Genomic DNA, 12,814 nt, shown 5'->3' on the forward strand with positions numbered 1-12,814 from the left:
AGGGGAAGGCATAAACCCATGTAGATACTCTAGATTAGTGTGATGGCAGCGCCAAAATGAAAAGTCAGGATACCAGATATATACAGTCAGGCACTCAGTCAAGGGAAACATACCCATTTACCAAACAGGGATATTCCTATCTCAACATATGCCTTTCCCAGATTGGACTATATGGATATTTACTCCATCGCAGGAGAAGTCCAGTTGTTGCATAAGCGTATCTGGCAGGAAGGTTCATTTGCATTCCCATTATTCTGACTTTGTGCTCCACTAGGCAATCTAGACTTTCAAATGAGATAGACCGTCTCAGCAACTTGGGATTCTCATTCTTCATTGCCATCAACCACTTGAGTGGTTTGTGATCTGTCTGTACCTCAAACTTAATACCAAACAGATATGGCTGAACCTTTTAAAACACTCACAATGAGAAAGCATTCTTTCTCATTGACCATGCAGTTCTGTTCTCCAGGTAATATAGCCTGTGATTGATAAAGGCTACCTAACACTCACTAACCTTGTCATCCAGTTGAGCCAACAATGCTCCAATTCCTTTATCTGAGGCCACCCTCCGGGATTCCCTTGTGGTACCTGTGTCTAGCAAGTAGTTAACTTCAGAAACATTCAGCCCTACATTGTATGACCCACACCACTTATTCTCCAAAGCTCTGGGACAGATGGGCTACAGCATCAACACTTCTGAACTTCCTGGTACCCATTCATTGTCACTTTCTAGTCCTTCAACTCCATCAGCTTTTGGCTTGCCTGAAGGTTTAACTTTACCTGACCGATGTATTGCGCCTTCGGCTTCCTGAAGCCAGTTACATAGTCCACCCTATCCTTTCGGGTGACTAAGAAGTTCCTTCCCACTGTTCTCTGACTAATGTGACTGGGCCACACACCGGATGACCTAATAAAAACGTCAAAGGGACTAAATCCAGCCGTCTTTTGTTAAATTTCTCTGTAGCGCAAATAAGCGACATGGTAAAAGAAGATCTTTCTTTCTCCTTAGGTTCTCAGGTAGGGTGCCCAGCATCGCCTTAAGGGTTTTATTAAACCTTTGCACTAACTAATTTGTTTCCAAGTGGTATGCCGTGGAGAAGGGGGTAAGTTCTACCAGCTGGCTCACAGGTCTCTCACATGTAAGCTGAAACAAAGATGGAAATCGCTGGCTTCGAAAATTCAACCCTAGAAAAGATTCATAGGAGTGCCTTAGCTACTGCTTTTGCAGTCATGCTCATCAGAGGTACCTCGTCCGGATACCTGTTGGAATTCAAAACAACCAAGATATACTTTTTTTTGTAAAGACGTTTTATTGAGATTTTGCAATATGTACAAACATTTCAGTGCCCCAAACTTGACAAAAATTATTCTGTGGTCAGCAGATCTTCATTGCAGGGGTAGGAGGTACATTTTCATTTTCAACTGTGCCTAAGCCCCACCAGCGGAAGTCCTTTTCTCCCACCTACGGGATGCAGTTGCAGGTTATGAGTGTATACTAACTATTCAAACTAAAGATCTAACCAGCCATTTTCCCTATGAATATGAGTTGTAAGCCTCAGATTCAGGACATTGTATGCGTCACAGACTATTGTGACAAGTATTATAGCAGTGCTGGGGGGAGAGCGGGAGGGGAGGGACTATGCATTCTAACGCAAGCACCCATTAGTGTTGTGGCCCAGGCTCTGACTCTGTGACTCTGGGGTGCTGAGTGGCATGTTTGTGTTATGGAGTTAATTTATCTGCTGCTGGTCTTGTGCTGGCGTGGTGTCCTCTAACAACCAAGATATACTTGTTGCCTGAAGTGGAGGGGAAGGACAGGGACTCACAATATCAATTCTCACCCTCTCAAATGGAACATCTACAACTGGCAATGGCACCAGTAATGCCTTGGTCTTACCTCCTAACTTACCACTGAACTGGGAAATGAAACAGGCTCAATAAAACCTCTATGCGCCCTTGTGCCACCCGGTCTGTAGAAACAGAATCCAATGTTTTCTGGGTCTTTCTAGTACCCAGTGTCCTGCTAAAGCTACTTTATGGGCCAGTGATAACTGAAAATTCCTGTGCACCAACATAACCACCAGCCTTTTGCTAACTCATGGCTCAGGATTCACAGGCTCACTATAGAGTAGTCTATCCTTCCAGTCAACAAAGTTTCCTTCCGGCACTCCCTTGCTGACCTGTTCCTAGGCTTTCTTCCAAAGTGTTACAAGTTTAGGCCACACAACTTGTGCCTTGCAGAATTATTCCCTAGTAGATCCTCGAGCTGGTAACAATACATGCAGCACTGGCAGTGACCCAGTTGTTAACACCTGGTCTGCTTAGGGTGTCTCGTCCTCCTCTCAAGAGTAAGGGTGACAGATACCATGGCCTGTGCCGCCTTCGAGTCTGTCATGATCCGCTTACTACCTAGCTCTGCGTTGTGAAAAACTTGGATGATTGCAGTCTCTTCCTGAGACTGATGTACAGTCAAATATCTGCCAAATAGATATCTAAAACTTGGCTTATCTTTTACCCCTTAATCAGCCATGGCCGATTTACTATTGATTTTTACCTCAACTCGGGTAATCAGTTACTCAGTGTCCTCCCCACGGTCTATCAAACCTGTGCCATTGATTCCTGGTATCAGGGAGAATCTCATTGAGTTTGTGATGCATCCTTTCAGCTTCAGTCCTGTAAACATCTGTATCTCTAAGGGCATGAGTCTTTCTCACGATGATACTAGTCTCCAACTCAAACACAAATCCATGGTATTTGGATGGTTGTGCTTAAGAGTGTCGGAGTCTCTTTCCCAAATGTCCATTGCTGCCAGGTTGGGTGCAGCAGGGCCGCCTTGGATCCCCTCGCCCATAAGCAACACGCTCGCTATCATGGGTTAGCTGGTACACGGTCTTTCTCCTGACAGTCTCCCTAGTGACGCCCCTCCTGGTGACACCTTTAAAAAGTAATCACCTTGACCTTGAAAGAACCTCCCTGACACCCTTTCTCCTTGCATCCCAGACTTTAAAATCAATTGCCTTTCTGATTGTGTCCTTCCTAAGATCTTTGGGAATTGCCCTGGCCCTCTCTCTTTAGTTTGAGGCCAGTTTGAGAGTTATTATGTCCCTTTAGCTTAGAGCCAAGTTGCTCCAGCCCTTTGTTAATCTTGTTAGCCAACACTTGCCAGCTAACTACAGGATTCTCTTGATAATTTCCTGTCATCTCCCACAGGTATTGTCTAAGTCAGTATTAAAGGCCAAGATAACGAAGGCAATCTAAGGCAGGCTTTATTTAAATGCAACCACCGACACAGCAGGTCTCCTTCCCAGCATCTCCAATATCAGAATGCCTGACATCACGATCAGCTCATGACATTCTCATTCTATCACTAAGACAACTAAAAGTTCTATACTATAGCATGCAAGTAAATTACAACAGTGAGGTAGATCACTACTCCTTGAGTCGCTCGGTCACCTTCAACTAGTAAAGGGCGTGAAAATCGTTAGCCTCTGCCCCTTTCAACCACTCATTCCAAGTGTACAGCGCACCATGTATCCATGTTTCAAATTGAACAACATCTACTCTCTTAGTTTCTTTAATCCTTTGAAGGTAATGAGCTGGCTTCAGCCCACACACTGAAAAAGGGCATTCTCTATTCCCTGAAAGTTCAGCCACGGGCATTCTCCCTATGCCTGATTTATTTTCTATGGGCAAGCGACTGATTAAAGTGGGTGCCTTAGGCACATCTTTAAAAGCCTGCAACCCACAAGCTATCTTCAAGCTCACAACCCTTTTCAAAATATCTTTCCCTTCTGTGTACATATGCATTCTAGAACATTGTCGGGTATTCTTGTAGCGTTAGAAGTTGGAATTGTTTTTCCAGATGTAGCTTTCTCTGCTGTCCTGAGCTTCTTTTTCTCTAAAGCTATATTCTCTCTCTCCTGTTGGCTCTCCTTTTGCTGCCTTTCCTTTTCCCTTTCGTACCCTGCCCCTCTCCTTCTCCTTTGCTGAATTTTTCTTTCCTCACAAGCATGTTCCCCCGTCTCTCTTGACTCCTTTATGCTTGTTCCTGGCAAACTGCTTTCAACTTCTCCCTCTTAGACTCCTTAGCCTTCACCTTAGCCTTCTGGGGAGCCATCTACAAGTTCAGTGTCTAGACTTTCCCATCATAAGTTAATAACTCCTGGAGTTGGTGCCAGTGTTACCTTGAAAGGAAGTGGTTAGGATTGTCATGTGCCTGACACCACAGCACTCCCTCCCTAAGTTCCAGTCATGGTTCCTTCCCCTGAATCCATCAGTTTCCTCCCTACCGACCAGTTTCTCTAGCTGATTCTTGATATTTTAAAAAAACACTCACATGGAACTCCATGTCCTTGTTTCTGGGAGCCTTCTATCCAAACACCTCTCACTTGACTATTCTGAGGATACAAGTTTCAAGTTTATTTTATTTGCATGGTTAATTTAAACCTTTTCATCTTTAAAACCACACAAGTAGTTGAATTTCTAAAACTGTTTATACTATGTTAATCAAGAAGTGGACATAAAAAAATTGACAAAGCAAGTTGCATTCTACTTCCAAAGGTAAAGATACTAAAATGAGTTAAAACAAGCGCAATTACATTACTGTTTAGGTTAGGGTGTCCTATGTGCAGAATAGCAAGATGTTAAAAAAGAGAACTTTCCTCAACCCGGCTGCCTTTCTTAGTTACTTACATTACAATATACGAGTAGCTAGCCAGCATGTAGAGCGGAGCAGTGTGTCAAAGTTTACCCATGCTTGCATCTTACATTTACTGTGTAGGTACTACTAGGTAGAATTTGGACGTATTATTTTCTAGAAGAAAGTTGGATCTGACTTTTAAAGATCTCACCACTGCTACCAATTGTCAGACTCTGTTCCAGGGGTGGGGGTTGGTGGGCATGGTTTAAGCAGGGGCTAGTGGGCCTCAGCCATGGGGTTGAGGTTGTTTGCTTCAAATGTCCTGGGTCCCTCCTATTATGGCTGTGCATATTGGACCAAGTACAACCATTTCTGCACTTAACTGGGGGGTAGCTTGGGTGAGCAGTCACAGACTTCTAAGTCCAGTAATGTTGGGATGCTCAAGCTCAGATCTCATCATTCAACCAACAGACCCAATAAAGTGAACTCCCATCCCAGTGCTTATCTTTGCAAGAAAAAAAAATAGTTTAATTTCAAAGATGTTCTCAATGCCACGCACAGTAATCAAAACAAGTTGTGTCTTAGTGTCTCTGGGTGCAGTGTTGGCAGGGACTGTGCAAACACCGTTCACTCTCTATCACCAGGTTCTCTTCCCCAGTTGGCGTGAATATAACACAGGTGCAGTTCGGTATGTATCTGTTCAATTTTAAGTTTCTTACCTCCCCCTCCCCATGCCCCCCACACCCTGATGAGTCGGTCCTCTTGGGTCGCTTTCAGGTCGCCTGCTGCTTTGAAAGCGTGCAAGAATTTAGGCACACTGACTGGCTTTTGTGGAGTTCCTTTGGCCACGGCACAGGGCTGTTTTTGTCAGAGGCATGCTTGACTTCTTGGCATAGTTTGAAGATCATAGTCCAAAGTCTGGACCATTAGGAGTGTAATGTTTCAGGGTCCCAGAAATCAGCAGTTGCAGCCTACTCTGGGGCCAAATGGGCCGCAGTTTTAGTCCCCTACAGGGCTTCTGACACTTGGTAGTTGAAGCCACTCATGGGCCAGTTACAGATTTGGCCGATGCAGCCCCAGATAGGGCGGTTGCAGAATTAGCAGAGGCAGCCCTGCACAGGCCAATTAGCAACATGTAATCAAAACCCTTACTGGACTTCAGCAATCATGTTGTCAAGGTTCCTGTCTGGAAATGTTGAGATTGGGTACAGGGGGTGTGCCCTTTGACACCTGGGTCCCCTTGGATCGCTCGCCAGGAGTCTGCTTCTTCTGCATGCCCCACAACTACTGGGGGCACTCTGGACCTGTTCCTTCCTGAATAATCTTTTCTCCTGCAAGGAAAGCTGGCTCCTTCTCTGCCTCAGTAGGCATTCAGGAATCCTAACAAGGGTTCAAATTGACGCAATACATGTATCCAATTTTTAAAGGCCTAAAAAAAATTCTAATGTGAGAAATATGAAAAGACATTCATTCATGTGGTCAGTGCACTACAGAACCCGCTGGGCTAGACTAAGCCTATGAGCCTTGTCCCCCATATGTATTAAAGGCGACTGACCATTCAAGTATATGCGTCTGTAACTATGCGATCTATTAGCTCAGATGTCTAAACCCCTTTTTCTAATTAACTTTGCTTCTTAAAACTATTTGAAAGAATAGGCTAATCCACCTATTTCCTTATTCTCGGAGCCTTTGAATTTATGAATAAGCTCAGACGACTATAATACAGCATCTCCTATGGATCTTCATTTTACCAAAGTTATTCTCTCTGAGGTCTCCATACGATCGTTTCACTTTTGGTTGGGTCCACCTTAACAATTGATGTTTTAATGAAATCGGTACGGACGCTCATAGAATTACTGTTTGTCCTGATGATGACCAGTTAGTTTTACTGTGGTCGAAACGCCGTTGATGCACAGATGTGGCCGAAAATTGAAGAGGATGCATTGTTTGCTTTGTGTTGTTTCAGTTTTGTCGTGAACTTCTGATTTTTTTGTAAACTTTTTTCCCCAGCCACTTGTTTGTCTACACCTTGCACTGTTTATAGGTCTTGTTTTGTGTATTATGTTGAGCGCCCTTTTGTCGTATATGTTTACAGATTGAATTATTTATTATTGTTAATAAAAACTTTTTCTATGAATGGTATACATTCACACATGGGTTTTTCTCTTTTTCTCTTTTCTTCTTTCTCTTCTGTTTCTTCAATGACATTTTTTTTCTCTTATATCTTTTCATATTTCTCACATTAGAATGTTTTTTTAGGCCGTTAAAAATTGGATGCATGTATTGTGTCAACTTGAACCCTTGTTAGGATTCCAGTAATGTTTGCTCCTGGTTCAGGTTTTCAGGCTGCCCCTGTTGTTGACAATTCATCATCATCACATGACTTTATTCGAACTTGATAACACAATTCATAAAAGTACAAATTCATCCTAAATATTGCAAAACCTATAATATGACCATATATACAAGTATTAAAAGATAAAAGGACCAATATGTCACAATTGTCATGTTCATGACAAACCATTTTCAATAAAAACCCATTTAAAATTCAGTAAAAAAAAACTAAAATTGACAATTATCTCAGTAGGCATTCAGGCATCTAGGCAATTCAGGACAAGTACAGCGCTTCTCCAGCAAGCGATTCAGTCTTCAGATGTCACCTCACCTCTTTGGGTCTTGCTATGAGACCTTGGTTGTACTGCAGGTTTGAGGTGGTTCATCTTACAAGTGTCCTTCCCAGGATGTTCTCTAGACTCAACCTTTGTGTAGATTGAGTCTCCACTAACCTAGCATAAGCAGAATGAGGTGTGAATGTTATACACCTGCCAGTCATCAATCCAATTTAAGGAGTAATCTGAGAAAGACCTAAAGTTTTCCTCACTTTCACAACAGAGTCTGCAGTCCCACTACACACCCCTACCATCCACTAAATTGCAGTGTCCAGGAAGATGATTAGGCTTCTCCCTGCTGCCGAAAGGCTTCATGGGATAACTAAAGGGGCCCTGTGTTCCCTATCTAGGCCTCCTCCCTCCAGCTACGTGAATGAGAGCACAGTGTGGAAGCGCAGTCCTTACCCTTCCTCTTGTACAAGTCCAGACCAGGGGTATCCAAAATAGACTTGACTGACCTCTATTTTTCTTGCTCACTTGCACTCACCATGTATGTACCACAAAGATCACACTCACCAACATGCTAAATATGCATTTGGGATGTTGGTTCATGGGACTGGGCATGTGAATAGAAGCATAACTTTCTACGAGTGGGCGAGGAGGCCTCCATTTCAATGATCCAGTTCCACCAACTGGTCCTTAAAACATGATATGCTGCCACTACCATTCTATATGCTAAACACAGTGACTGGGACAGTAGTCCTTGGTCTCAAATGAGGCCACACTTTGTACACCCCTACAGATCACAGGACATAGTCCAGGACCTCTGTTTATCAAGGACAGGCCTAGGCCTCTGATTACACCCTAGAGTAATGACACCAGAGCCAAAAATAAAAAATCAGCATACCGGATACACGGGCTTTCAGGGCAGAGGAACATGCCTGTTTACCATGCAAAGGACATTCCCTGCTGTGCAGAGGCCAATCTATTCCAACAAAGATAAAAAACCCTACAAGTACATCATTAATAAAAAGCAACACACATAAGAACACAGAATTCACTTTGTATCAATCACCTACCATCATTCCATTGTTATACATACGCCCATATGGTCAAACTCTGCATTTACTTTTCTGTGCCTATATCCTGTGAAAGTTCTTAGAGTATTCCCTGCTGTTATGTGTCCTCAGTAGGTATGATCTGTGCTACATGGATGTGTGGCGCCACTAGAGCTAGCTTGGCCTATGATTTGTGTCATCTAGACAAGTAATGGTCACACCATATTCCTACAATAATTGATTTGGGCCATAAGACAAAGGAAGTTCCCAATATTATGTATGTACTAGAAACTGCTTAGTTGCAGCCCATAACACCTGTATTATCTGGCATTGCCAGAGTATGTGGTAGTAGATAATGCCCTCTTGTTTACTATCTCTGCTGTTGCGGTGGGGAAGCTGCCAAATATGTGAATTTAGATTATGGCGAGGTGTATTCTATACAGTTCACCCTTGACTTGCTCAGAGTTTAATTTAAATTGTTCAGCATAGTGCTATAAATCCATGAGACAGCCATTGTCCACTTCGGCTCAACCAGCTGTCGGTCATCAAGCTGTCTGGCAATCCCTTACCCACTTTCACATACTTTCCAAGTTCATGACATACTAGCTAGTATCTAAAATATTCCATCCTGTTCATTGCATATTCTTCACCAGCTTGATGAAAAGATGTCATATGCGAATGTCCCTACGTACAATAAATTTATTAATTCCAATTATATTCCATTGTTTACATCTCTTTAAGTTCTTCACATCGTTCATATTTTCACTTGCCCATAAACAGGTTTCTCTGGTATTCTTCTCCTTCCAACCCATCTGGGTAGTAGCTGAAAAACCTGCTTACATCATCGCCATGGTGGGAAGTTGGAATTTAGTTGATATCCTCTATTCGTGCAACACCTGAAAGTGGCCCTTGTCTGGTGTACCTGCTTACCCTCAACGAGGGTTCGTGCTGGGAAGCAGTGGTCCAGTCATTTACTGTAATGTCAAAATATATTTTGATTCTTCAGTATATTTTCTGGCACATTATTGCCTTTGCATTTCCTACCTAGTAAAGCTAGGGGATTTTAACTAGAGGCTGCAAGATTGAGATGACCGCTTGGTGTTTGAATTAAGTGTAGCAGATTATTAAGCCCTTCCCAGGGTGGAGGCCATGCAAGAAAGCAATTTTCACATCCTTTGAATCCACAACAGAGGTGCCCTTCATTCCCAATAAAATTTCTACTGGACAAGACAACAACACTTTGTTGAAAATATTAATATATTGAATAACTTTTAACACCGATTCTTTACTCTGTACAGGAGAACCAAAAAACCAGGGTCTTCCTGAGCTCTGTTGTCCTAGTATTGTTGATGACCCCATTTTTCAAACAGTTTATTTTCAGTAGGAATGCGTGACAGTGTTGAATATTTTATTATGGGGCCGAGGCTGCAGGATAGGAGGTCCTAATCGCGGCTCATCAACAGGCCTACGAGTATCCTTTTAGGAGGAGTGGTTGAATTGACAGGAGGCTGTGATTCATATTTTGGAATTGGTTGCAAAGTGAACCATTCTGCTTCTCTCTCTGCTGTACTATCGCTTCCTCACCTACAGGGTAATCTGACTACCTAAAACCTTATTTCATTGTAAGGGAAGGTAAAAATTAATATGTTTTTCTGAGTTTATCTTCTGTAAAATATGTTTTGTGTTTCTCATGGGATTGCCTTTGAGAGTAGTAGGGCATATGCTGATACAGGAATATGTATTATTTGATAAAAAGGTAGAAACATAGGAGGAACCAGGAGTGCATATGTCACAGTTGGTGATTTATTTGCACTATACCCTATGCTCCATCATTTCCTGTTGCTGTAGTTTTATAAAATTCTCCAAAGTTAATCAATTTAACCACCTTGAATGTGCTTAATTTTTTTCGTTTTAAGATTATTAAAGATTTTTACCTTCTGGGGAGGGGAGAGCTGTTCCAGGTCTTCATTGATATTGCACAGCATATGTTGAAAACACCGCCAACATCTGTGACCGAACATGGTGAGTATTGTTAAAGGTTTAAATATTATAACATTTTGGTCGATCAGTTAGAATAAAAAACAAGCATTTGCAATGCAATAGGTCTCGCATTACTGAAAGTTTGAGCTATTGGCTTTTCAAATAATAATGCAATGCCAATAGCTCAGACATTCAGTAACGCCAGACCTGTCGCATTGCAAATGCTTGTTAACTTATGTGTTTTGGAGTGACGTGGATTATGTAGTGGCAATTGTGGGAAAATGATACACTGTAATTAAACTTGATAAGCTAAGTATCTTCACCTGCATCCGAGTACATGCATTCAGGACAGTAGAAATATGCACGAAGGCTGTAAACTGGGCCAAAACGTCAGTAAAATCATTTAGCCGAAAATGGCATTACAAGTCAAAGCTCTAGCACAACTAAAATAAGACTGACCTTCCACAGTGAGGCTCACAAGGATGCCATCTTGGAACTAAGCATACTACAGTTCAACAAACAAAGCAATGGGGGGCATGTCAAATTATTTATTTAAATCCTTTAATGGAAAGAGATTCCAATCACAATGCAACGCATCCCGCCAGCATCTATTTGTGAGTGACTTGCAGCCAACTTAATAGGCATGTGTGCTAATAGCATCAGCATGCTTTTGTCTGCCATTTTAAAAATAGAAACACAACCGTCTGCCAGCCGCTGGGAGAGTACACTTTCACCCTTGCTTCCCGGCTTGAGAAAGGGAGAGACGGAAGTTGGGCGAGCTGCGCTCCTTTCTTTTCGTCTGTGCGGCTCGCTCAACTGTTTTTTCAATATGGTATATATATTTTTTTAGCAGCACAGCACGCCGCGCAGAAGAAAACAAAGGCGTGGCTGCCATTATTGAAGATAAAGTGTGGCATGCTGTGCTGTTTAGAAGAGCATACGGTGTTGTGGGAGTGGAGTTCGGCAAGCCACGTGGAGGAAAGGAAAGGCGTGCAGTCGCCATTTTTTAAGAAGTGCGGTGTGCTGCCCTACTTTGAAAAAAATATATATATATATATAATGCTGTATGCAGTGGCAAAATTGAGTTCGGCAAGCCACAAATAAGAGAAGAAAGGCAGGCAGCCATTATTGCAACTGAAGCGTGCCACGCTGGTTTAAAAATAAAAAAAACGTGTTGTGGGAGAGCATGCTGCAGGCAGGAGAAAGTGATTTATGAAAATAGTGCCCAAATGCTGTATTAAAAACATCTAGAGTAACAACACATGTAACAGGGGCAGACACCATGGGAGGTTACAGGAGGAGAAAATTAGGTACTAAGGAGGGACTACTAAGTCTATTGACGAATCAAAAGCCAACCTTTAAAAAGAACAGTTAGAGGAGCCAATTGAAGAGATGGGCAGAAAATGGGCCGAGCTTAAATCAATAACTGAACACAGCATGTCTCGAAAAGACAGCTCAAGCGCTGCCTAGGCGAGACCTAAAAATACTAGGTTCAGATACAAGGAGCTCGCGTGATTTGAATGAAAGGCTTAAAAGGTAATAATTGTATTTTCAAAAAGAATGCATCACATCATCTATGCTTTGTTTTTCATTAGAACTAAATCCTGAAATGTAAAGACACTGGATGGGAAACCAATGTGGGATCACACTGCTTCACCTCCCAGCAGATTCGCCCCTAAGCATTATGGTGCATGCAGTTCGCCAAGCATGCGTACTTGCAAAAGTCTTTCGCGTATTTCACCAGATTGTTGCAGATAAGTACTGGCCATCTCTATACACGTGTTTCTGAATTATTATCCGTCGTCAGTAGAGATTAGGCATTTCAAATATTTGGGGTTGCTGAGCAGGCTGCCAAAGTATTTTCGGGTCACAGTACCTCTCAAGGCCCGCAGGTGCCTCTCTTTCTCTCTCTAAAGACACTGGATGCACTGCACACAAAATAAACCAAGCATTGGCCTAGTTAATAGGTTTCTCCTTTGGGACCGTATACGTTTTTAGCTATGCAGCTCATACACAGAGTGACGCTCCCTTCTTTAGGCCAACACTGAGGAGTGTAGACTTGGGGAGTAAAGTCACCAAGAGTGGCTGGTACCCTGTGTATTATAAGAGTGTTTTCTGCGAGAAGTTAAAAGAGGAATTGTGCTGGGCAGAAGAAGGACCCTATAAAAACAAGTCCCCTATAATATCTATGGCTTGTTTAAATAAAAAACAAGAACATCACGTACCTTGCCTTCGCTTAGGATCATTCTAGCCTCAGGCAGATGTTGCTAGGCATCTATGATTAATTAAAAGAAGGAACAACTGTTTTATATGAAATGAATACGAATTTGAATAGCTCGAGCATTTGCTACATTTTCACCTCGTGGTGTGGAACAAAGTGGGTTACCTTTTAGTTAGCTGCACAATGTTTTTTTTCCACTTTATGTTCTTATTTTGATGTTTATTGTACGTATGCAGCGTTTCATTCACTTTTTACTGCGGTGCATGCCCTGGACAGAGAAACAAGCTGGCCAGAACGTAACAAAACC

At 42.4% G+C, this 12,814-nt stretch overlaps 1 protein-coding gene across 3 annotated transcripts in view; it reads left to right on the forward strand.

Annotated features, from left to right (window-relative positions):
* The window catches only part of TUBGCP4 (tubulin gamma complex component 4), a 491,481-nt gene that overhangs the window by 220,102 nt on the left and 258,565 nt on the right, over positions 1–12,814 (forward strand). For all 3 annotated transcript variants that reach the window (XM_085644307.1, XM_085644309.1, XM_085644310.1), the window contains exon 11: positions 10,223–10,328. In XM_085644307.1, coding sequence (XP_085500433.1) covers positions 10,223–10,328 — 106 coding nt within the window. The remainder of the gene's footprint in view (positions 1–10,222; positions 10,329–12,814) is intronic.

The sequence above is a fragment of the Triturus cristatus genome, chromosome 3_1, assembly GCF_964204655.1.
Source record: "Triturus cristatus chromosome 3_1, aTriCri1.1, whole genome shotgun sequence".
In the NCBI taxonomy this organism is placed as follows: Eukaryota; Metazoa; Chordata; class Amphibia; order Caudata; family Salamandridae; genus Triturus; species Triturus cristatus.